Here is a 17,246-nt window from a genome sequence, read left to right on the forward strand (position 1 = left end):
AAGAGACAGGTTTGTTTTTGCCTTTTGACTTTAAACCTGAATAATGGTTGCTGGCTGTTTACTTTATGCCTCAGAAATCACATTGTCTGGGCAAGATAGACCTCAAACCTTGCCAAGAGCTTATGTGGCTGTTTCAGTATGGCAACATTGGAGAAAAAGTACCATCCCATTAATAATGTGTCCTGGAGCACACATCTCTATTTAGGAGATGCTCAGAAAGGATTCTGAAAGACCTTGAGAGAACAGAAGGTAATCCTCCAGACAGCATGGGAAAATTCTTTAAGAAAGTTAACTGTGTATGGGAGAGGTAGGCTGGGTAGAGTCCTTGGGTTTGTATGTACTTCCTAAACAAACACCACATCTCCCCCTTCCCCCCCAAAAGGGGACCTTCTTGAAGTCATAGGGGGATATTCCTGCTGGCAAATGTGAGAAGTTAAACACCTGTCCTGCTCTGAGGAACCCCCAAGGTCTCAGCTATGTGCATATGTGTGTATTGTGTAGCTTTGCTTTGTTGAGCCTTTCTTCTCTAGTGCCCCGTTTGTGCCTTGTTTCTGGACTCTGAGCTAAATCCTGTCTGCTTCTCTTTGTGCCTTTTTTTGCTTTCTGCCAGCAGGACAAGCTGCTTAACCCTCTAGACCTGCCCATCACTGTAAGTAACTCAAGCCTGGGGGCTGGTCGTGTGGAGCTGTAGGCATGTTAGCTTTCCTCCAGCTGTGCCTCCTTGTATCCCAGGGAAGATGCACACAGGCTTCAGAGAGGGGATGAGCCTAGGGAGAAGGGTGGGGACATACTCAGACTGTGGAGGGGAAAAGAATCAGCAGCAAGAGAAACCTTGAATGACTTACTGTGAAAACAAGATCACACAGATGATTGTAAAAGGAAACTGGTGACTGATCAGGTGAACCAGTTGTAAAACTGGGACCAGTTCTTTAGCAATCTGAGTGTCTTTTAACTTTTTATACCCCAGATCTCAATGACAGTTTTATATCCAGCTGTGTCCTTGTAAAGATAGAGCTGTTTGTCTGTGAAGAGCAGTCACAAAATCTGTTGCTGACTGGGGGCTAGAGCATAAATTCTGCCTGATCTGTGACTTCTCCCTTATGGGAATTGTAGTATAAGAATGTTTTTTGCCTTGTGCTATCTCCATGGAAATCACCACTCTTGTTAAGAGGTTGATTTGCAGCCTTCTTATCTTGAGATTCTGGTACATTTTTTAGATTTTCTGGGTGGCACAGAGGATGTTCCACTTTTGCCACGGATGCAGTGCCTTCAGAGGGGAAACTGCTGTCTCAATAAATGTTACATAATTTCTAAAATTAATATATATGCTTAATACATGAAAATAAGAAAAATTATACTTATCTACTGGTAATTCAGCCAAGATACAAGCAGACAAAATTCCAAGGGATCTTTCACTTTTTTTTTGTTTTTCCCCTTGAACACAATCCACATGACCACAAAGGGCCATGAAGCTGATTAGGAAACTGGAGTACCTTTCATATCAATAGAGCCTGAGAGATTTGGGATTGCTCAGCCTCAAGAAAAGAAGGCTCAGGGAGGTCTTCTGTCTATAAATATCTGATGGAAGGGAATAAAGAAGTGGGAACTCATCTCAGTAGTGCTTGCTGACAGGACCAGAGGCAGTGGGCACAGCTTAAAAGAAGATTCCATGTGAACATACACACAAACACACAAAATTAGTGTTAGAGTGATCAACACTGGAACAGGTCACCCAGAGAGATTATGGAGTCTCCATCAGTGGAAATATTAAAATCCTGACTGGACACAGTCCTGGGCAACCTGCTCTACCTGATGTTGCTTGAATCAGGGGAGTTGGACTAGGTGATCTAAAGACATCTCTTCCAGCATAAATGCTTCTGTGATTTTGTGACTGTGTCAAGCAGCAAAGTGGGCCCTGTTGGACTCTCAGCAGAACATAGACCCCTTAGCAGTGGTTAGACTGTGTGTGTGCTCATGCTTCTTTCTATGCTGTTTAGAATTGTTTAATTGTCTTTGTCTTTCCCCCTTTTTATCTGCTTCAGTCACTTGTTACTTCATCCCGTGTACAAACTAAATCCTTCAGAGTAAGGATTCCTTGTGTCACGTGCATGAACAAATCCCAGCAGCAGGCCTTGTCCTGTTCTCAGTGCTGCATCTCACAAACTGTAGTAAAAAATAATGACTCAGAGGGCAGTGTGTTATCTCTAAAAGCTGTAAAGTATCTATCTAAAGTATCTATTTCATCTAGATACTTCATAGATATCTTCCACTCAAGCACTGAGTCACTTCGGTTGTCACACAAATGCTGCTGAACTTGCAGCCATCACAGCTTGGCTGTCAGTCAGTGTTATCACTGTCTTGGCTTAGGAGGTTTCTATCTGGATCAAAAGTGATAATAGGAACTTGGAAAAAGGTTAATGCACACATTTGACCAGGCTTTTTACAGTCTGTCAGGAGCAGGGTTGATATGAGCAGTTGGAACAGTCTTGGATTGCTCAGAATGTGCAGCTGATTGAATGCAATTGTCTGAGACTCCACATCTGCTCCCAACTCTCAATCTGCACTGCAGAGGAATGTGAAGAGATCTCAGACTGTCAGATCTTTTGGACCTCTTCCAGATGATATAATGCCCAACAGATTTTTCTTACCCAGAGATTTTGCTTGTAGCAGCAAACTCTTGATAACGTTCCCTTTTGACATTAGCACTTGTGCCGCTCTCCTTGCAGGTGTAATGAAATCACTGCTATGTTAGAAAGTGCATCTTCACAATTTACAAGGAAAGCACAGGTTAGGTTTTTGCAGGTGCATGTGTAATTGGTGCTGGAACTGGAGGCATCTTGCATCTGCTGTGACTGTTTGTCATCATTACTCCATGGCTGGGAAACCCTCCTCACCTGGGGAGGGAAGCCATGCAGTAAAGAGGGAAAGTGGAAGCTTTCCTGTAAGCATGAAAATTACTACCCTGCCTTTTTGTAAACTGAAATAAATGCTTCTGCAAATTGTGCTTAAACTGACTTCTGAACATCTCTTTGGGAACTGAGACAAAGGAAATGTAAATGTCAGAGCGGGAGGAGATGTGAAACCTGCATCCTCTAGCCCTTGTTCTCCTGGGTGTACCTTGGTGTAGAAAGCTGTGAAATGCTAATTGGAGGAACCTCTTGTAGATGACAGATTTTTCCTGGGCAACCCACAGTATGCTCCCTGCTGCCATACCTGAAGTATCATTAGATGTCCAACGTTAAGCTAAATTTGCTTCTGTGCTTTGACCACACCAGTGCCTTTCTCCACATTAATGTTTTGTAGGGGAGCCATCTCTGAGTTGTGCCATGGTAAAGATGATCCTTGCATCCCAACCTGATGCTTGCTTTGTGGTGAGATGCCATGCTAAATTGACAGTGTGTAGTAGAAGCACTTTGTTGTGTGCCAGTGCTATCTCCAGTCCATAGGCTTATTTCATTCTCTCCTTTCTGCACAATGTGGGCCTTTTGTTTTATATTTCACTCATGTTATTTCTTCTCTAAATTCCACAACAGGAAATGGCTAATGCATTTGCCCAGAAGCATCTGAGGTCTATAATCCTGAATGTAAGTATGTCTGGAATAACCCAGTGCTTCCTAAAGTTCCCTCAGTAGAGGTTTCACTTGTGCATGGTGTAAAGTCAGCTGCCCTCAGGGCACTTCCTGAAAACTGACTCTTTCAGAGGTGAAGCTGGGGTCACTCACTTGTTCAAAAGGGAGTCATCAGGATGCTACTTTCAGCTGTTACAGAGCATTATCATTATGCTTCTGGTGGAATATGGAGGTTAAACAGCTGAATCTTCACACAGAGAGATGTGCATGCAGCCTGGCATATGCCTAGAGCTAATACCTAAGTGTTTATTTGTACTCCCTTCATTTCCCTATCCTTTATTTTGCAGCATGTGATCAGAGGAAACCGCCCCATTAAAACAGAGATGGCCCATCAGCTGTACGTGCTCCAGGTCCTGACCTTTAATCTCCTGGAAGAGAGAATGATGACCAAGATGGACCCCAATGATCAGGTGACTGTTAGAGCTGAGTAAGATCTGATAGAATAGGATGTACAAGGGGCCTTATACCTGAGCTCCTTAGCTCTATAGAATTTGCAGTAGATGGTGCATAAGGTTCCAAAACCACCCCTCACATTGTAGTCCCTGAGATCAGGGTATGCTCATGACTATCCTGCTGCTTGCTGTGGGATTTTGAGATGTAAGTGGTCACTGGAAGCCATATACTCCTTTCTTGACCAGTGTGATGCCAGCTGTCAAACTGGTTACTCCACCTCTATGGAGGGCACAGCATCTGATCCATTTCTTTGCAGTATACGAGGAAACTGGGCACTTTTAAGTATCTGTTACTCAGTTCTTAGATGCATTGTAGTCTTTAGTGAGAAATGCCTTAGCATTATCTGAAAGCCTAGAAATTGCCAACAAATACTTTGCCTTACTCCAGTGTACTGAAACTTCCAATTTTGAAATGGATTGCCTCTTGTGTAGTGTAAATGACCTCTGGCATTTTTCTGTATTTCATTGTGTGACCTCTGAAAGGAGCGGTAGTTCTGTGCATTATGTGAAAATACTGCCCCAGTGATTGATCACGTTGGCATTTCCCTGCCTTCTGTCTTTCAGGCACAGAGAGACATCATATTTGAGTTGAGAAGAATTGCATTCGATGCAGAGTCCGACAGCAACAACGTCCCTGGCAGTGGAACAGAGAAACGCAAAGCCATGTACACCAAGGACTACAAGATGCTGGGATTCACTGTAGGCATCTAGAGAGAGGGCTGACTCTAAACCATGTGAAGGCAATCTAAACAATCTCCATTGGAGTTGTGGGGAAATAAGGAACAGAAATAGCTGTTTGCTTTACCAAACTTCTGCATCTGAATTTAGAAATTCAGCTACACTCAAAGTCCCAGGGAAGTTTTATGAACTTACCAATTAGTTAAATGCCAGGGTTCATTAGGCACATTCTCTGGAGATGTTTACTTACTATGTGCACTATGAAGAATGTGGAATCAGCCTTTCTTCTAGAAAGTTTGGATGGCATTGTCATCCAAGGTTACCTCTTGGATAGGTGTGAGAGAGTGCTTGATGGACAGGCAGTTGTAAAATTCATTCAGAAAATTTTCTCACACAATTTCTTTGAGCTAATTTGTTTGTATTCTTTCTACACCTTCTTTTTACAGAATCACATCAATCCAGCCATGGATTTTACTCAGACTCCTCCAGGGATGTTGGCATTGGACAACATGCTCTACTTGGCTAAATTTCATCAGGACACCTATATCAGGGTGAGTGAAGCTGCTGCTTTTTACAGATGCCAACAGCTCAGCAGGTCTTCTTAGTGTGTGTGGCACCTTCTTCTTGTAGATTGTTCTGGAGAACAGCAGTCGAGAAGATAAGCACGAGTGTCCCTTTGGGCGCAGTGCCATTGAACTCACCAGGATGCTTTGTGAGATCTTGCAGGTTGGGGAACTCCGTAAGTACCATTTATTTCCCAGCTTTACAGATTGCTGGGCTGATGCTTCTGGAAGTAGCTTACAGGCTGCCCAGTATTCACAAGCATTTGAACCTTGATCTCACATCTGTCCTGTAGGGACAGGGGCAGCTTGTTGGTGTCCCAGTGTCAAAATAAAGTAAGAAATTTGGTGTGTGTGTTCTCTGGTTCTCCTGAAAAAGTGACACGAGCAGAAAGTTTCAACTTCCTAAGCTTCAGCAGGGTGCTGTATAAAAAAAATAATCTAGAAACCATCATGAACTTGAGAGAAGTTTATTAGTGCTGACAATCTCAACACAGTATTCTAAGAAAATTAACCACTGTAAGAAATTCTGCCAGAGGAAAGTGGGAAATACTGCAAGCAGTCATTTTTGGGGACTAGGATGAAAAGGGCACATGAGTCATAGAGGTTTGCATGGTGAAGTGTGGAGATAGTTGCTGTTCCCAATAAACTGTCTTAATCTCTTGGAGTAGGTACTATCTCTTGGAGTAGGTACTATTGTGCACTGTCAGGTGTCTGTCTGTCACTGTAGTGGATTTTAGGTACGTTTTGTACAATATGCTCACGTGGTTGTGGTTTGTTTCTCCCTGAAGCCAATGAAGGCCGGAATGACTATCACCCCATGTTTTTCACCCATGACCGTGCGTTTGAGGAACTGTTTGCCATCTGCATCCAGCTGTTGAACAAGACCTGGAAAGAAATGAGGGCGACAGCAGAAGATTTTAATAAGGTCAGGGTGGTGAAGAGATATTCTTGTAAAATCTTTTGCAGATCAGCACGTGTTCACTCAGCTTGTACAATTCATTAAAGAGTAGGGCACAGAAGATGTGAACGGGGCATTGATGTGGGCTGTAAGGGGGGATGGCTCAACTTATCTTTGGTATGACCTGAGGTCATTTGTAGTTTTTCTTGATCTTCAAAGTCACTAGTATGTTGATACTCCTGGCCCCACTTATCCCACATCAGTTCTGTGTGCCCTGGTTCTGTGATGCCAGTAAGCAGCAAGAATGTGACTTGCTCTTCTCTCTTCCCCACCTCTTTAGGTTATGCAGGTTGTGAGGGAACAGATCACACGGGCTCTCCCTTCTAAACCAAACTCCTTGGACCAGTTCAAGAGCAAGCTGCGCAGCCTGAGCTATTCAGAGATCCTGCGGCTACGCCAGTCTGAGAGAATGAGCCAAGATGACTTCCAGTCACCCCCTATTGTGTACGTGCCTGACAAAAACACTGCCTTCTGTGCTTGCTCTTATCTCCACTTTCTGCTTACTCTTCTGTATTTTGATTGCCAGGGAGCTGAGGGAGAAAATCCAACCTGAGATCCTGGAGCTGATAAAGCAACAGCGCCTGAACAGGCTTTGTGAGGGAAGCAGCTTTAGAAAAATTGGAAATCGCAGAAGGCAAGGTAAGGGGACAGTGTCTACTGCATTTTTCTCATGTGAAGAACTATAGCAAATAAGATCTAATGAACTAATCTGCCAGCAGGCATGTTGCTGAAAGAGAGGCTGATTATCTGGGCTATCCGTATCAGCCAGTAGTTTGGGATGGCACAGATGTGCATTTCTAAGAATCCCTCATGAACAAGAAGCTGTGCTGAGGAGCTGGGGGAGCAGATGGATTGGGTGGAGAGGCTCTAATGTTAGTGACTGAAAGGCTTCCTGTGAATGATTTTGCTCAGCTTACTCTGCTTGGTGTGTGTTCCAGAAAGATTCTGGTATTGTCGCCTGGCTCTGAATCACAAGGTGCTACACTATGGAGATCTGGAAGATAATGCCCAGGGGGAAGTGACCTTTGAATCTCTACAGGAAAAAAGTAAGTCCTGATTACAGGCTGTGCACTGTTCTGTGCTCTGCTGTCTAGAGGCTGAGTATAATCCTAGATAAAGATGAAAGAGCTGTGGCTGAAACCCTGACTGAGGTGATACCAACTTTCAGTCCTTCCCAAATTCTTCAAGTCTTGGAATTGCTTGGTGTTTCTTTTTTAACAGCCAGCTGTTGGGATCTTACTGGTAATGTGTTTTGGAAAACTGCGGGAAGGAGCCAAAAAAACAAACAATGCTCAGTTTGCAAAGACAAAACAAAGTTCTGTCTCTTCCTGGTTAGGATTGCTTGTTTGGGAGTTTTACTTTTTCACTGTTAGTTCCAGTTGCAGACATCAAAGCCATTGTCACAGGGAAGGATTGTCCACACATGAAGGAGAAAAGTGCACTGAAACAGAACAAGGCAAGTGCTCCCTTTCTGCCTGTCATTAGTATCTATTTCTGTAGCACTGAAGTCTGAAAGAGAGGAACAGGAGCAAATGGTCTCCCACAATGCAGATGTGTTGTTTTCAAATCCTATCTCCTATCTGGGCCTTTTCCTTTGTGACTGCTGGGAGCTGTGGGCACTGTGTGGTTGTGCTATAGTCTATTCAGAATTGTTCACCAGTGTGGGAAAGTGTACTGAGCTGCAGCAAGGCAGCTCCTCTCAGGTTGGCAGGCAGAAGGTGCTGTAACGTTTTGTTCAGTTGGTGACTGAAAGATTCTTTTCCATTCAGGAAGTGTTAGAATTGGCCTTCTCCATATTATACGATCCCGATGAGACCCTGAACTTCATTGCACCTAATAAATACGAGGTAAGAAACACAGTGATCAAGCAGTAGAATATATAGCAATTAGCTTCAGAGATTAAGAAGAATCAGTTGCTTCTCATTAAAGACTTGAACAGGCTGTCTCCCACCAGGTTCATTCTTAGAATATGTTGGCGATGCTTAATGTGAATCATTTTTTTTGCAGTTACTTTTTTCATTTAAAAAGAAAAAAATAATCCCACATTAATTTCCCCTAGTCTTCACTGCTACTTTCTTTCCTCCTATGATGCCTAGAATAGGTTTGCTTTTCCTTGTGTTATGCCACAACAGAAACTCTTGGCCCTCTCCTACAGCCATGAGGTCACACTTAACCTCTAGGCTTGTAACTTCCACTGGAAATCTGTGGGCCCTGTTTTGGGGTTGGATATGGGGTTTTTTTTCCTATTTTGAAGCTATATAGGAGCATCTCTAATTGTTGCATGGATGGAAAGGTTCAACGTAACCTCTCATTTATGCCCTCATGGAGTCGTGAATTACCCTTTCTTTTCCACAGTACTGTATCTGGATTGATGGGCTTAACGCTCTCTTGGGGAAGGACATGTCCAGCGAGCTGACCAAGAGCGACCTGGACACGCTGCTGAGCATGGAAATGAAGCTGAGGCTCCTGGACTTGGAGAACATCCAGATCCCCGAAGCGCCGCCGCCGATCCCCAAGGAGCCGAGCAGCTACGACTTCGTGTACCACTACGGCTGAGGCACCGCGCCGGCACCGCCCGGGCCGCGCTCGGAACCGGGACCCGGGGGCGCCCGGGGCGGGGGACCCGGCGCCGCCCGCCTTTTGTATCGGTTCAATAATAACCAGTAGCGCTCCGAGCCGCCGCCGCCTCCTCCGCCTCTTTCCGCCCTGCGCGGAGCGTCACCGCGGCGCGCCCGCCCCGCTCGGGCCCCGGCTCGTCCGCCCGCCCCGCCCGGCAACGTCAGCGGCGGCCCCGCTTCCCCCGCCGGCACGGCCCGCTCGGCATCGCCGCCCCCCTGCCCTGCCCTGCCCTGCGCTGCCCCGCCGACCCCTCACCGGCATCCCCCATCCTCCCCATCCCCGCTCCTTCCTCCTCCTGCCGTCCCTCCCGGCGCGGTGCCGGGCGCATGGCGGCGGGGGCGGGCGGCGCGGCCCTGGGGCGGGCGGCGCTGGCGGCGCCGCTGGTGCTGCTCTACTACGGCTTCTCCATCGGCATCACCTTCTACAACAAGTGGCTGATGAAGGTGCCGTGGGGGTGGCGGGGCGGGCGGCGCGGGGCGGCGGCGGCGGGAGGGCGGCGGTGACAGCGGCTCTCGGTCCCGCAGAGCTTCCCGTTCCCGCTGCTCGTCACTCTGCTGCACCTGCTGCTCATCTTCGCTCTGGCGGCGCTCGCCCGAGCCCTGGCGCGGTGCCGCTCCGGCCGCCCGCGGGCAGCGCTGTCCTGGGCCGACTGTCTGCGCCGGGCGGCCCCCGCAGGTACGGATGGAGGGGAGGGGAAGGGGGCCGGGGGCGATGAGTTTTGGGCACACCGCAATATTAAAAAAAAAAAAGGCGTTAAGCTGTTGGAGAGCGTCCAAGAGGAGGGCCACGAGGATGGTGAAAGGTCTGGGATTAAGGTTTATGAGGAGCAGCTGAGGGCACTTGGCTTGTTCAGCCTGGAGAAGTGGAGATTGAGGAGAGACCCCATTGTGATCTTCAGCATTCTCATGAAGGGAAGCAGAGGGGCAAGTACCGATCTCTTCACTCTCATGCAGCTGAGTAAAGGGAGGTTTAGGTTGGATATCAGCAAAAGGCTTTTTACCCAGAGGGTGGTTGGGTACTACAACAGGCTAACAAGGGAAGTGGTCACAGCCCCAAGCCTGTCTGAGTTCAAGAAGCATTTGGACAATGGTGTCAGGCACATGGTGTGACTCTTGCGATGTCCTGTGCAGGGCCAGGAGTTGGACTCTGATCCTGATGGATCCCTTCCAACTCAGCATATTCCAAGCGGCTGCTCAGGATTTCCCGCTGCACTCTGACCACTTCTGGAGCCATTTGTTGTCCTGGGATGGTCAGGGCCAGTCCCCTGGTACAGGGTGAGCCAGGGGGTGCAGCTGTCTCTCCAGACCTGCATTTCCCTACCAGGTGCAGGGCAGGTGTAGGTGCTACCTGGAGCCTTAGCTTGAGGTGTGCTACCTTCATTGCTCATTACAAAGAAGTGTTAGTGCAGGGAGAGGCCACACAGAACATATCTTTGTGAAGGAGCCACTGGCACATGAGAGCAAATAATGAGAATCTTCTACAATACCTCAGTAAGTTGTTTCTGCAAGTAACATTTTCTCTTTAACATTGGTATCAAGCCATGCATTCATGTTATTTCAGCAGCTTTCTCAGGTTGGAGCCTGATAGAGAAGTTCATCATATGTGGCACACAGAACTGTAGCTGAGACCAAGGAGTGAAGCTCCTACTCAGAGCACAGAACTGTAACTACTTCTGCAGTTCTTTGGCTGTATGTTATGTTGGCTCCCACAGAACAGCATCTGGTCTAAGATCTCTGGCAAGGTTTGCAATGCCTTACATAAAATGCCCCCTGGTTTCTTGAAAAATGCTTTCTCCACGTCTGCAGCAATATTACCTTTCAGCATAGCCTGCCCCTGGATCAGCAAAACTGTTTCTTGTGGTAGGAAACTTATGTACAGGGGATTATAGACTGTAACAAATGCTGCACCCAGGGTTAAGAGTGTGTGCTAAGGATTGTTGCTTCTTCAGGCTTCTTGCAGTGGCCCTCAGACTTAGCAGTTACCATGTTCTGATACATTCAAAAAAGACTTTATGCAAATTTGTGATGGCTTTCAGTCACAGGGAGGGCAAGAGTTATTTCTGGCTTTTTAACAGTGCTTGTTCAGTGAGTGCAGTGCTGAGCCCAACATAAATCACAGGGAACAAAACAGAAACATAAAGACCTGAGAATATCTGAGCTATGTTGGTACTGAAGAGTTAACATGAAGAAAATTTTTTTTTTTCCCCCTTGGTACTGAAGAGTTAACATGAAGAAAACTTTTTTTTTCCCCCTGGTTCTGCTCTGATCTCTGTGTTTTCGGTCAAGTAGCAGGGCTTTGTGGTGGGTTTTTTTAGGTAGTGGATGACAGTTAACATCAGGATTTTTTCATTGATTCTTTAGCTCTGTCAACTTCCTTGGATATTGGGCTGAGTAACTGGAGCTTCCTGTATGTCACTGTCTCCCTGTGAGTACAAACATCACCTTGCCTGAGTGGGGTTTGAAAAGTGCTTTGTCAGGCTCTGTTTCTTGAATAGGTGTTTGACTCGGTGGGGTCAGCACACAGGGTCTGTGATGGCTTGTTGGTAGCAATGTAGAAGTGGGTGATTGGTTTCTAATAGTATTTTGATGGGAAAGACTACACTGGAGGGGACTGACAGTGTATTTTGGTTCTTACAGCTACACGATGACCAAATCCTCTGCTATTCTCTTCATCCTGCTTTTTTCACTGCTCTTCAAGCTGGAGGAAATGGTAAGGGTGCCACACAATGCTTTAGGGAGGGAGAAGGTCGGGCCCGGGGAAATAGGCAGTACATGCACAGGAAACATGTAAGTAGAGGGAGAATGCAGCTCTGTGGATGAATCTGAAAAGCAAGAGGTTGTGTGTCTCTGTTGTGTTTGATCTCACGCAGAGAGTGACGTTGCTCCTGGTGGTTCTGCTCATTGCTGGGGGACTCTTCATGTTCACCTACAAGTCCACCCAGTTCAACGCACAGGGGTTCATCCTGGTGCTCTGTGCCTCTTTCCTTGGGGGCATCCGCTGGACTCTCACACAGATACTTATGCAGAAGGCTGAGCTGGGTACGTAGGGTGCTAGGAAAGGGGGGGGTGGTGCTGGTAATGGGGAGGGGAATAAGGAGGTGGTAGCCCTCGCTGCAGAAACAAAACATCTCCTGTAAGGGAAGGTGTTTGAAACCTGGGGCAGGGGTTATCTGTTGATGGGTGATGAAGGTGGCTTGGTATCTGCAGCAGCACAGGTGTGGGCATCACAAACAAGGTGTGTGTCTAGGAATGGTGCTGATAAAGGCTCTGGGAGCTATTTTATTCCCTGGCTTGTTGCTACCTGGTCTGTTATTGATTCTCCTCTTTCAGGGCTCCAGAATCCCATTGATATCATGTTTCACCTGCAGCCGCTCATGTTCCTGGGGCTCTTCCCACTCTTTGCGGTGTTTGAGGGTGCGTGAGTTAATTAGAGAAAGCAGGGATAGCTTTATAGAGTGGTTGGGGAGACTGCTTAGCAGTTTGGTGTTTTGAGATGATTCATTTAGATAAGTCAACAGCTGTGAACTTTACAAAGCAGTTAGAGATCTGGAATTACCTTATGCTGGCAAATCATTAAAGAGTGCGTAGGAATAGTAGCCTGCCACACTTGTGGAAATAAGGGCTGTGAAGAACTGGCTCCACATCCTCCTGATACTGGAATGTGAGCAGCCCACCCCCATCCATCTTGTTGAAAGGAATTCTGGGAGTTGGGGAAGGTATTCTGCTACTCACTGTCTTGTTCCTAGGCCTGCCTTTGTCCATATCAGAGAAGCTCTTCCGTTTCCATGAAGCAGGAATGCTGTTCTCTCTGGTAGGGAAGCTGTTCTTGGGTGGAATTCTTGCCTTTGGTCTAGGCTTTTCTGAGTTCCTCTTGGTTTCCAGAACATCTAGCCTCACCCTTTCCATTGCTGGCATTTTTAAGGTAAGGCATGGTTCCTGTGCTAACACTAGAAGGCAAGTACTGAGTCATCCCTATTGGGCCTTATGTGATGGGAACTTCCTTTAGATCCTTAGAAATGATTGTTATTTTTGTTCTCCTCGCACAGGAGCTTGATGCTTTGCCTTTCAGTCTCTGCAGTGAAGTCCCTGACAGCAAAGGGCCAGAGATAGTGGCTGTTCTATAAAAAATACCATTAGTGACCAAAGTCTGTTGTGATGTGGGATAGACTAAAACACGTGGGCCTCATGAGCAGTGGATGGTGCGGAAGGGAGGAGGGGTGAGAAGGGCAAGCTCTTGCATCAGACCTGTATGTGAACAAACCATTGGTTTGAGCTATCTCTGTAATCTAGTTTGGCACATCCTCCCCTCCTGCTAGGAGTCCAGCACACATACTTTTGAGCTGAACTCTGACATGTGAAATCTGTCTGGTCCAGAAGTTGGAAGATTCCTCTGTAACCAAGCTATGCAGTCAGATGACTTAAAATCCCACATCCCAGTTTGACAGGTTGTTTGTTCCCAAAGACTGTTTTTAGAACTCCGTGCGCATGAAAGAATGTGCTGATGGAAATTTAGCAGCCTGGCATCTTGATCTGGGCTGCAGCTGTAAAACATCTCGTGCATATCTCCTCAGGTCCTGCCCTGCCACTTGTCATGTTTTTTTGTTTCCACAGGAAATCTGCATTTTATTCCTCGCCACACATTTGCTGGGAGACCGCCTCAGTCTCTTGAACTGGCTGGGCTTTGCTGTCTGCCTGTCGGGAATCTCCCTTCATGTCGTTCTCAAAGCCGTGAATTCCAAAGGTCATTGTTTTAAATCACTTTGTGTTTCTTTGTGGGCTTTCTCATAGCTTCACTTGGAGCTGTGTCTGGTTCCAGCTCCTTTGCCAGCGTCAGGTTTGTTGTGTGCTCCAAGTTTGTCACTAAACAGGCTGTGTCTGCACACAGGTGACAAAACACTGGAGCCACACAAAGAGGCCAACTCTGACCCTGACCTGGAGCTGCTGCTGCACCATACTGAACATGGGGACAAGGAGGAAGAGGATGTTGAAACCCCACAACAATGACTGAACATGAAGCACAAAGTCTCTTGCTCTGTTCTTACCAAACCTGCCTGATATCTGTCTAGGAGGAAAGTCCAAAAGTCTCTGTGACCACCCAAAGGAGAGCCAGGGCCTAGTGAGAGAATTCTGCTGCTCTGCTACAGTGTGAATCTGTAAATGCTGCACAAGAAACAGGCAAAATTCCTTTCACAGGAACTTTGAAGACAAGCCCTGGTTCAGTGGATGTGGAACAGCCCATGAGACACAGAAATGCTCCAGCAAGTCTGTTAGGGGATCCTGAAGGCTGAATACTGAGAGTGTAGACCATGGGCTGTAGAATGTGTGTGGACATACCTGGACTGCAGGCTGAGTGGTTCAGGGATGATTTTACTGTTTTAGGCTTTGGCTTCAAAAGAGAAGGTAGATATACCTTCCCTCCCCTTTTTTTTTTTAAATGTTTCTACAAAGTAGGAACTTCCATCCTGGTGGGAGTAGATGACTGTATAAATCCTTAGGGTTGTCCCAGTGAGAAGGACCCTTTGTGCCTGGTGACCTCCATGTTCTGTGTGCACAGTAAGGAGAGAATTAAATGCTGGTATTTGGGACCAATTGAACCTGCCAAGTGATGTTGGTTGGAGGCAGGATGAGGATGCAGGAGTACCTCTGGTGCTACAGGCCAAGGGGAGAGAGAGCTGTGTCACAGGAGGCCTAACTTGAGCAATAAGCTTATCAGAAAGTATGTGGGGTTTTGAGAGGGGGATTTTTTGTTTTTTAAATAAACTGTTTTTCTGATTCCCTTTTGTCTGTGCACTATGTACCTATGCTTCATGAAGCAGAGGTCATTTGTCTTCTGAACTCCTTTCCTTTTAGAGCTTCACTGACCTTGCTGCTGCATGCCAAATTGTTTCTGAGGCCTGGCAAACAAAACACTTGCCCATGAATAGGATCATTGATCTCTAGAACTAAAACTTCCTGCAGCCTCTCATATTTATGCCAGCCAAGTGAGCATACTGACTTGTCTGCCTTCATGTATCCTGGGAAGACTTTTAATATTATGGCTTTTGTAAGAATCTTCCTTCTTTGCCATGCTGGATTGGATCAGTTAATGCTGCAGCCTTGTCCAGGAAAGAGGGGTAGTGCAGGATTTGAGATGGCTTTTTCCTTTCTGCTAACCCTCAAGTGACGTTGGGCAGGTGGCCGGTTCTTTGCATGGCGGAATTTTCGCCTCTTTGAAAGTTTTGTTCAGTACTAACTTTTGTAGTTTTTGGAGTGGAAATAACTTAAGAGAGCTCCCCCAAGGGATAACAGTGTGATCTTTCTCCTGACAGGAGCTGGGTATTAAAGGGAACTCCTCGTATTCTGTCTGAGACCTGAACCATTTTGACTAGGCTGTCCCTCTGTAATCTTGCTTCACAGTTTTCAGATATGAACTCTTGATGACTTTAATCAAGAGCATGTCCTGCAAAAAAAAAAAAACAAAAAAAAAAACTGTTCTGAAGAAGAAAAGTTTTGTTATTAGTGATCATCTTTGATGATGTTCTGGTAACTGACTCCAGAGCAGACAGCAGGTGGTGCAGCTTCCTCATGTAAAGCTACTGAACCAGCACTTCCATGCCAGGTTGGCACACCAAGGTATTCTGTGCATCAAGTGGAATGCCTGGAGCTGAGAATGGCTTGGTGTGTCTCTAGCTGGATTTTCCAGTAGCTGGGACTTGTGATGCTTCCAGCAGGATTCACCCTGTTTATCCCACCAATAGGTGTGAGCCCCAAGCATGAAATACTCTACTCGGTGTGGTGCTTTCTGCACATGATCTGTGTTCAGCCATATCACAGCTGCTTTTTGCAGTTCCCCTTCTACTCTCCTAGAACTGAACCCCAGGCATCCTTCTAGTGTAGAAGGATGGGGTAGAATCTCGGGCTGGGATTTCAGGTCCCTATAAATGCCACGGTAAAGGCAACTGTTCCCAAGCCAGAGTTTGCACCAGGTACGGTGCTTGAAGATGAAATCTGTGCTTGTGAACTGTAGAGCCCTGTAGTCTCTTTGCTTCCAATCTCGTTTCCTTTTTAAGACAGAGGTGATGCCCTAGAACTGCAGCTCTGTCCTGGAGCTCTTGGAGCAAATCTTGATTGCCTGCAGCGAGGTGCACCTGACCTTGCAGGCTCAACTAGTGCAAGCAGCAGGTTTAGTGTAGGAGATCAGTGAGCAACATAAAAAGGCTGTGGCAGGTGTCCACGTGGGAACTGGCAGGAAGGGGTAAAACCTTTGAGATTCTTTGGGAAAATGGCAGTGTTCCTCTCTAGGTAACTCCAGTGGGGCATGGTGTGGGGCTCCTTTCTGTCCCTGTGTTGCCTGGCTCCTCTCCCAGAACCCTCAAGGGTTGAGGGGGTGGGTCCTGTGTGAGAGGCCACTACCTTCCTGCTGGGGTCAGTTCTTGGAAAAGGTAAGGGAGGCCTCGTCCTCACACTTGCTGTAGTCCTGCCTCCAAGCTGAGTCACCCTACACCTGGATGTGGTCTTGCTTGGCAGCAGTGCTGGGTGACTTCTAGAGAACATGGCAGAGTTGTTGGTAAGCTTTGGAGGGGTTGGGTGGGACTGTGCTGGTGCAGGGCAGTGCAGCAGAGTGTTAGAGCAGCAGCACAGCTCGTCTGTTGGATACTGTCCATCTTGCTTGAGTGGGCACTAATGTTTAATGAAAGGAAGAAGGAACCCCTGTCCACCCTCTTTTGTCTAAAGAAAGACATCTACTGTGCATTGAAAATGCCAAAAATGGAAAAACAGGCAAAGATGAAGGACTTGGAGGAGAAGGCAGGAGTGCTGCAGAAATCACACAAAGAAAATGAGAAGGCACAGTCTTGTAGTTGATAGTCTTGAAGTGCAGACTGTAGGCATGAAGAGGTAGGGTTGGAATCTGCTGAGGAGACAGGACAGAAGTACAGGGGATGGTAGTGGGAGGTGGGAGTACCAGTAGATTCTCTTTGCCCCTGGAAATAGCCCTGGGTGGCTTTGCAGCTCCTTGGCCAGAGGTAGACAAGGCTTCTTGGTGTTGCTGAAGCTGTGTGGGGCTTGGATTGATGCAGTGGGCTTGGGACTGGAAACACTGGGGAAACCTAATTGTGTGTGCAGGCACAGGGCCATGTCTCCGGCCCTTAAAAGATCTCTTTGTGCCACACTGTGGTCTCTGTGGCCATCTGAGAGGGGTGGTGAAGCTCACGGGTCATGCAGACCATTTTCTGGCAAGCCCTGAGTCAGGAGCCACTTTAGGGGGTGGGAGAAGTCATCTTCTGTACAGACAATCATTGTGTGCCACAGTTTTTGGTTTTGCCCCCCCCTTTCATCAAGGGAGGTGTGTGAAGGCTGAATGTTCTGGG

The 17,246-nt window shown here is 46.9% G+C and overlaps 2 protein-coding genes across 3 annotated transcripts in view; both read left to right on the top strand.

Moving 5' to 3' along the window:
* The window catches only part of ELMO2 (engulfment and cell motility 2), an 18,603-nt gene extending 9,645 nt beyond the window's left edge, over positions 1–8,958 (top strand). The window contains exons 9-21 of the mRNA XM_017822569.1: positions 614–649; positions 3,534–3,584; positions 3,917–4,039; positions 4,646–4,780; positions 5,206–5,310; positions 5,390–5,498; positions 6,111–6,247; positions 6,561–6,724; positions 6,807–6,919; positions 7,219–7,326; positions 7,654–7,736; positions 8,050–8,127; positions 8,636–8,958. Of these exons, the coding sequence (XP_017678058.1) occupies positions 614–649; positions 3,534–3,584; positions 3,917–4,039; positions 4,646–4,780; positions 5,206–5,310; positions 5,390–5,498; positions 6,111–6,247; positions 6,561–6,724; positions 6,807–6,919; positions 7,219–7,326; positions 7,654–7,736; positions 8,050–8,127; positions 8,636–8,836 (1,443 nt within the window). The 3' untranslated portion in view covers positions 8,837–8,958. The remainder of the gene's footprint in view (positions 1–613; positions 650–3,533; positions 3,585–3,916; positions 4,040–4,645; positions 4,781–5,205; positions 5,311–5,389; positions 5,499–6,110; positions 6,248–6,560; positions 6,725–6,806; positions 6,920–7,218; positions 7,327–7,653; positions 7,737–8,049; positions 8,128–8,635) is intronic.
* Positions 8,959–9,202: 244 nt separating this feature from the next.
* SLC35C2 (solute carrier family 35 member C2) lies at positions 9,203–14,673 on the top strand. Of its 2 annotated transcripts, none has more exons than XM_017822816.1 (9): positions 9,203–9,342; positions 9,424–9,574; positions 11,260–11,323; positions 11,536–11,608; positions 11,769–11,937; positions 12,229–12,312; positions 12,645–12,820; positions 13,510–13,639; positions 13,784–14,673. In XM_017822816.1, exons 1-9 carry the CDS (start codon positions 9,226–9,228, stop codon positions 13,900–13,902), a joined length of 1,083 nt encoding a protein of 360 aa, XP_017678305.1. In that variant the 5' UTR covers positions 9,203–9,225; the 3' UTR covers positions 13,903–14,673. The 2 variants fall into 2 exon arrangements, with proteins under 2 accessions (XP_017678305.1, XP_017678306.1); XM_017822817.1 differs by having other exon boundaries at positions 9,252–9,342; positions 12,645–12,709.
* Positions 14,674–17,246: the final 2,573 nt, after the last annotated feature.

This window comes from Lepidothrix coronata, unplaced genomic scaffold (assembly GCF_001604755.1).
Source record: "Lepidothrix coronata isolate B3197 unplaced genomic scaffold, Lepidothrix_coronata-1.0 Scaffold99, whole genome shotgun sequence".
NCBI classification, from domain to species: domain Eukaryota; kingdom Metazoa; phylum Chordata; class Aves; order Passeriformes; family Pipridae; genus Lepidothrix; species Lepidothrix coronata.

Coding starts and splice junctions, on each gene's coding strand:
- SLC35C2 (XM_017822816.1), top strand. CDS start 9,226: ATGGCGGCGGGGGCGGGCGGCGCGGCCCTGGGGCGGGCGGCGCTGGCG. Junction 9,343..9,423: donor ACAACAAGTGGCTGATGAAG/GTGCCGTGGGGG, acceptor TCGGTCCCGCAG/AGCTTCCCGTTCCCGCTGCT. Junction 11,324..11,535: donor CTGTATGTCACTGTCTCCCT/GTGAGTACAAAC, acceptor TGGTTCTTACAG/CTACACGATGACCAAATCCT.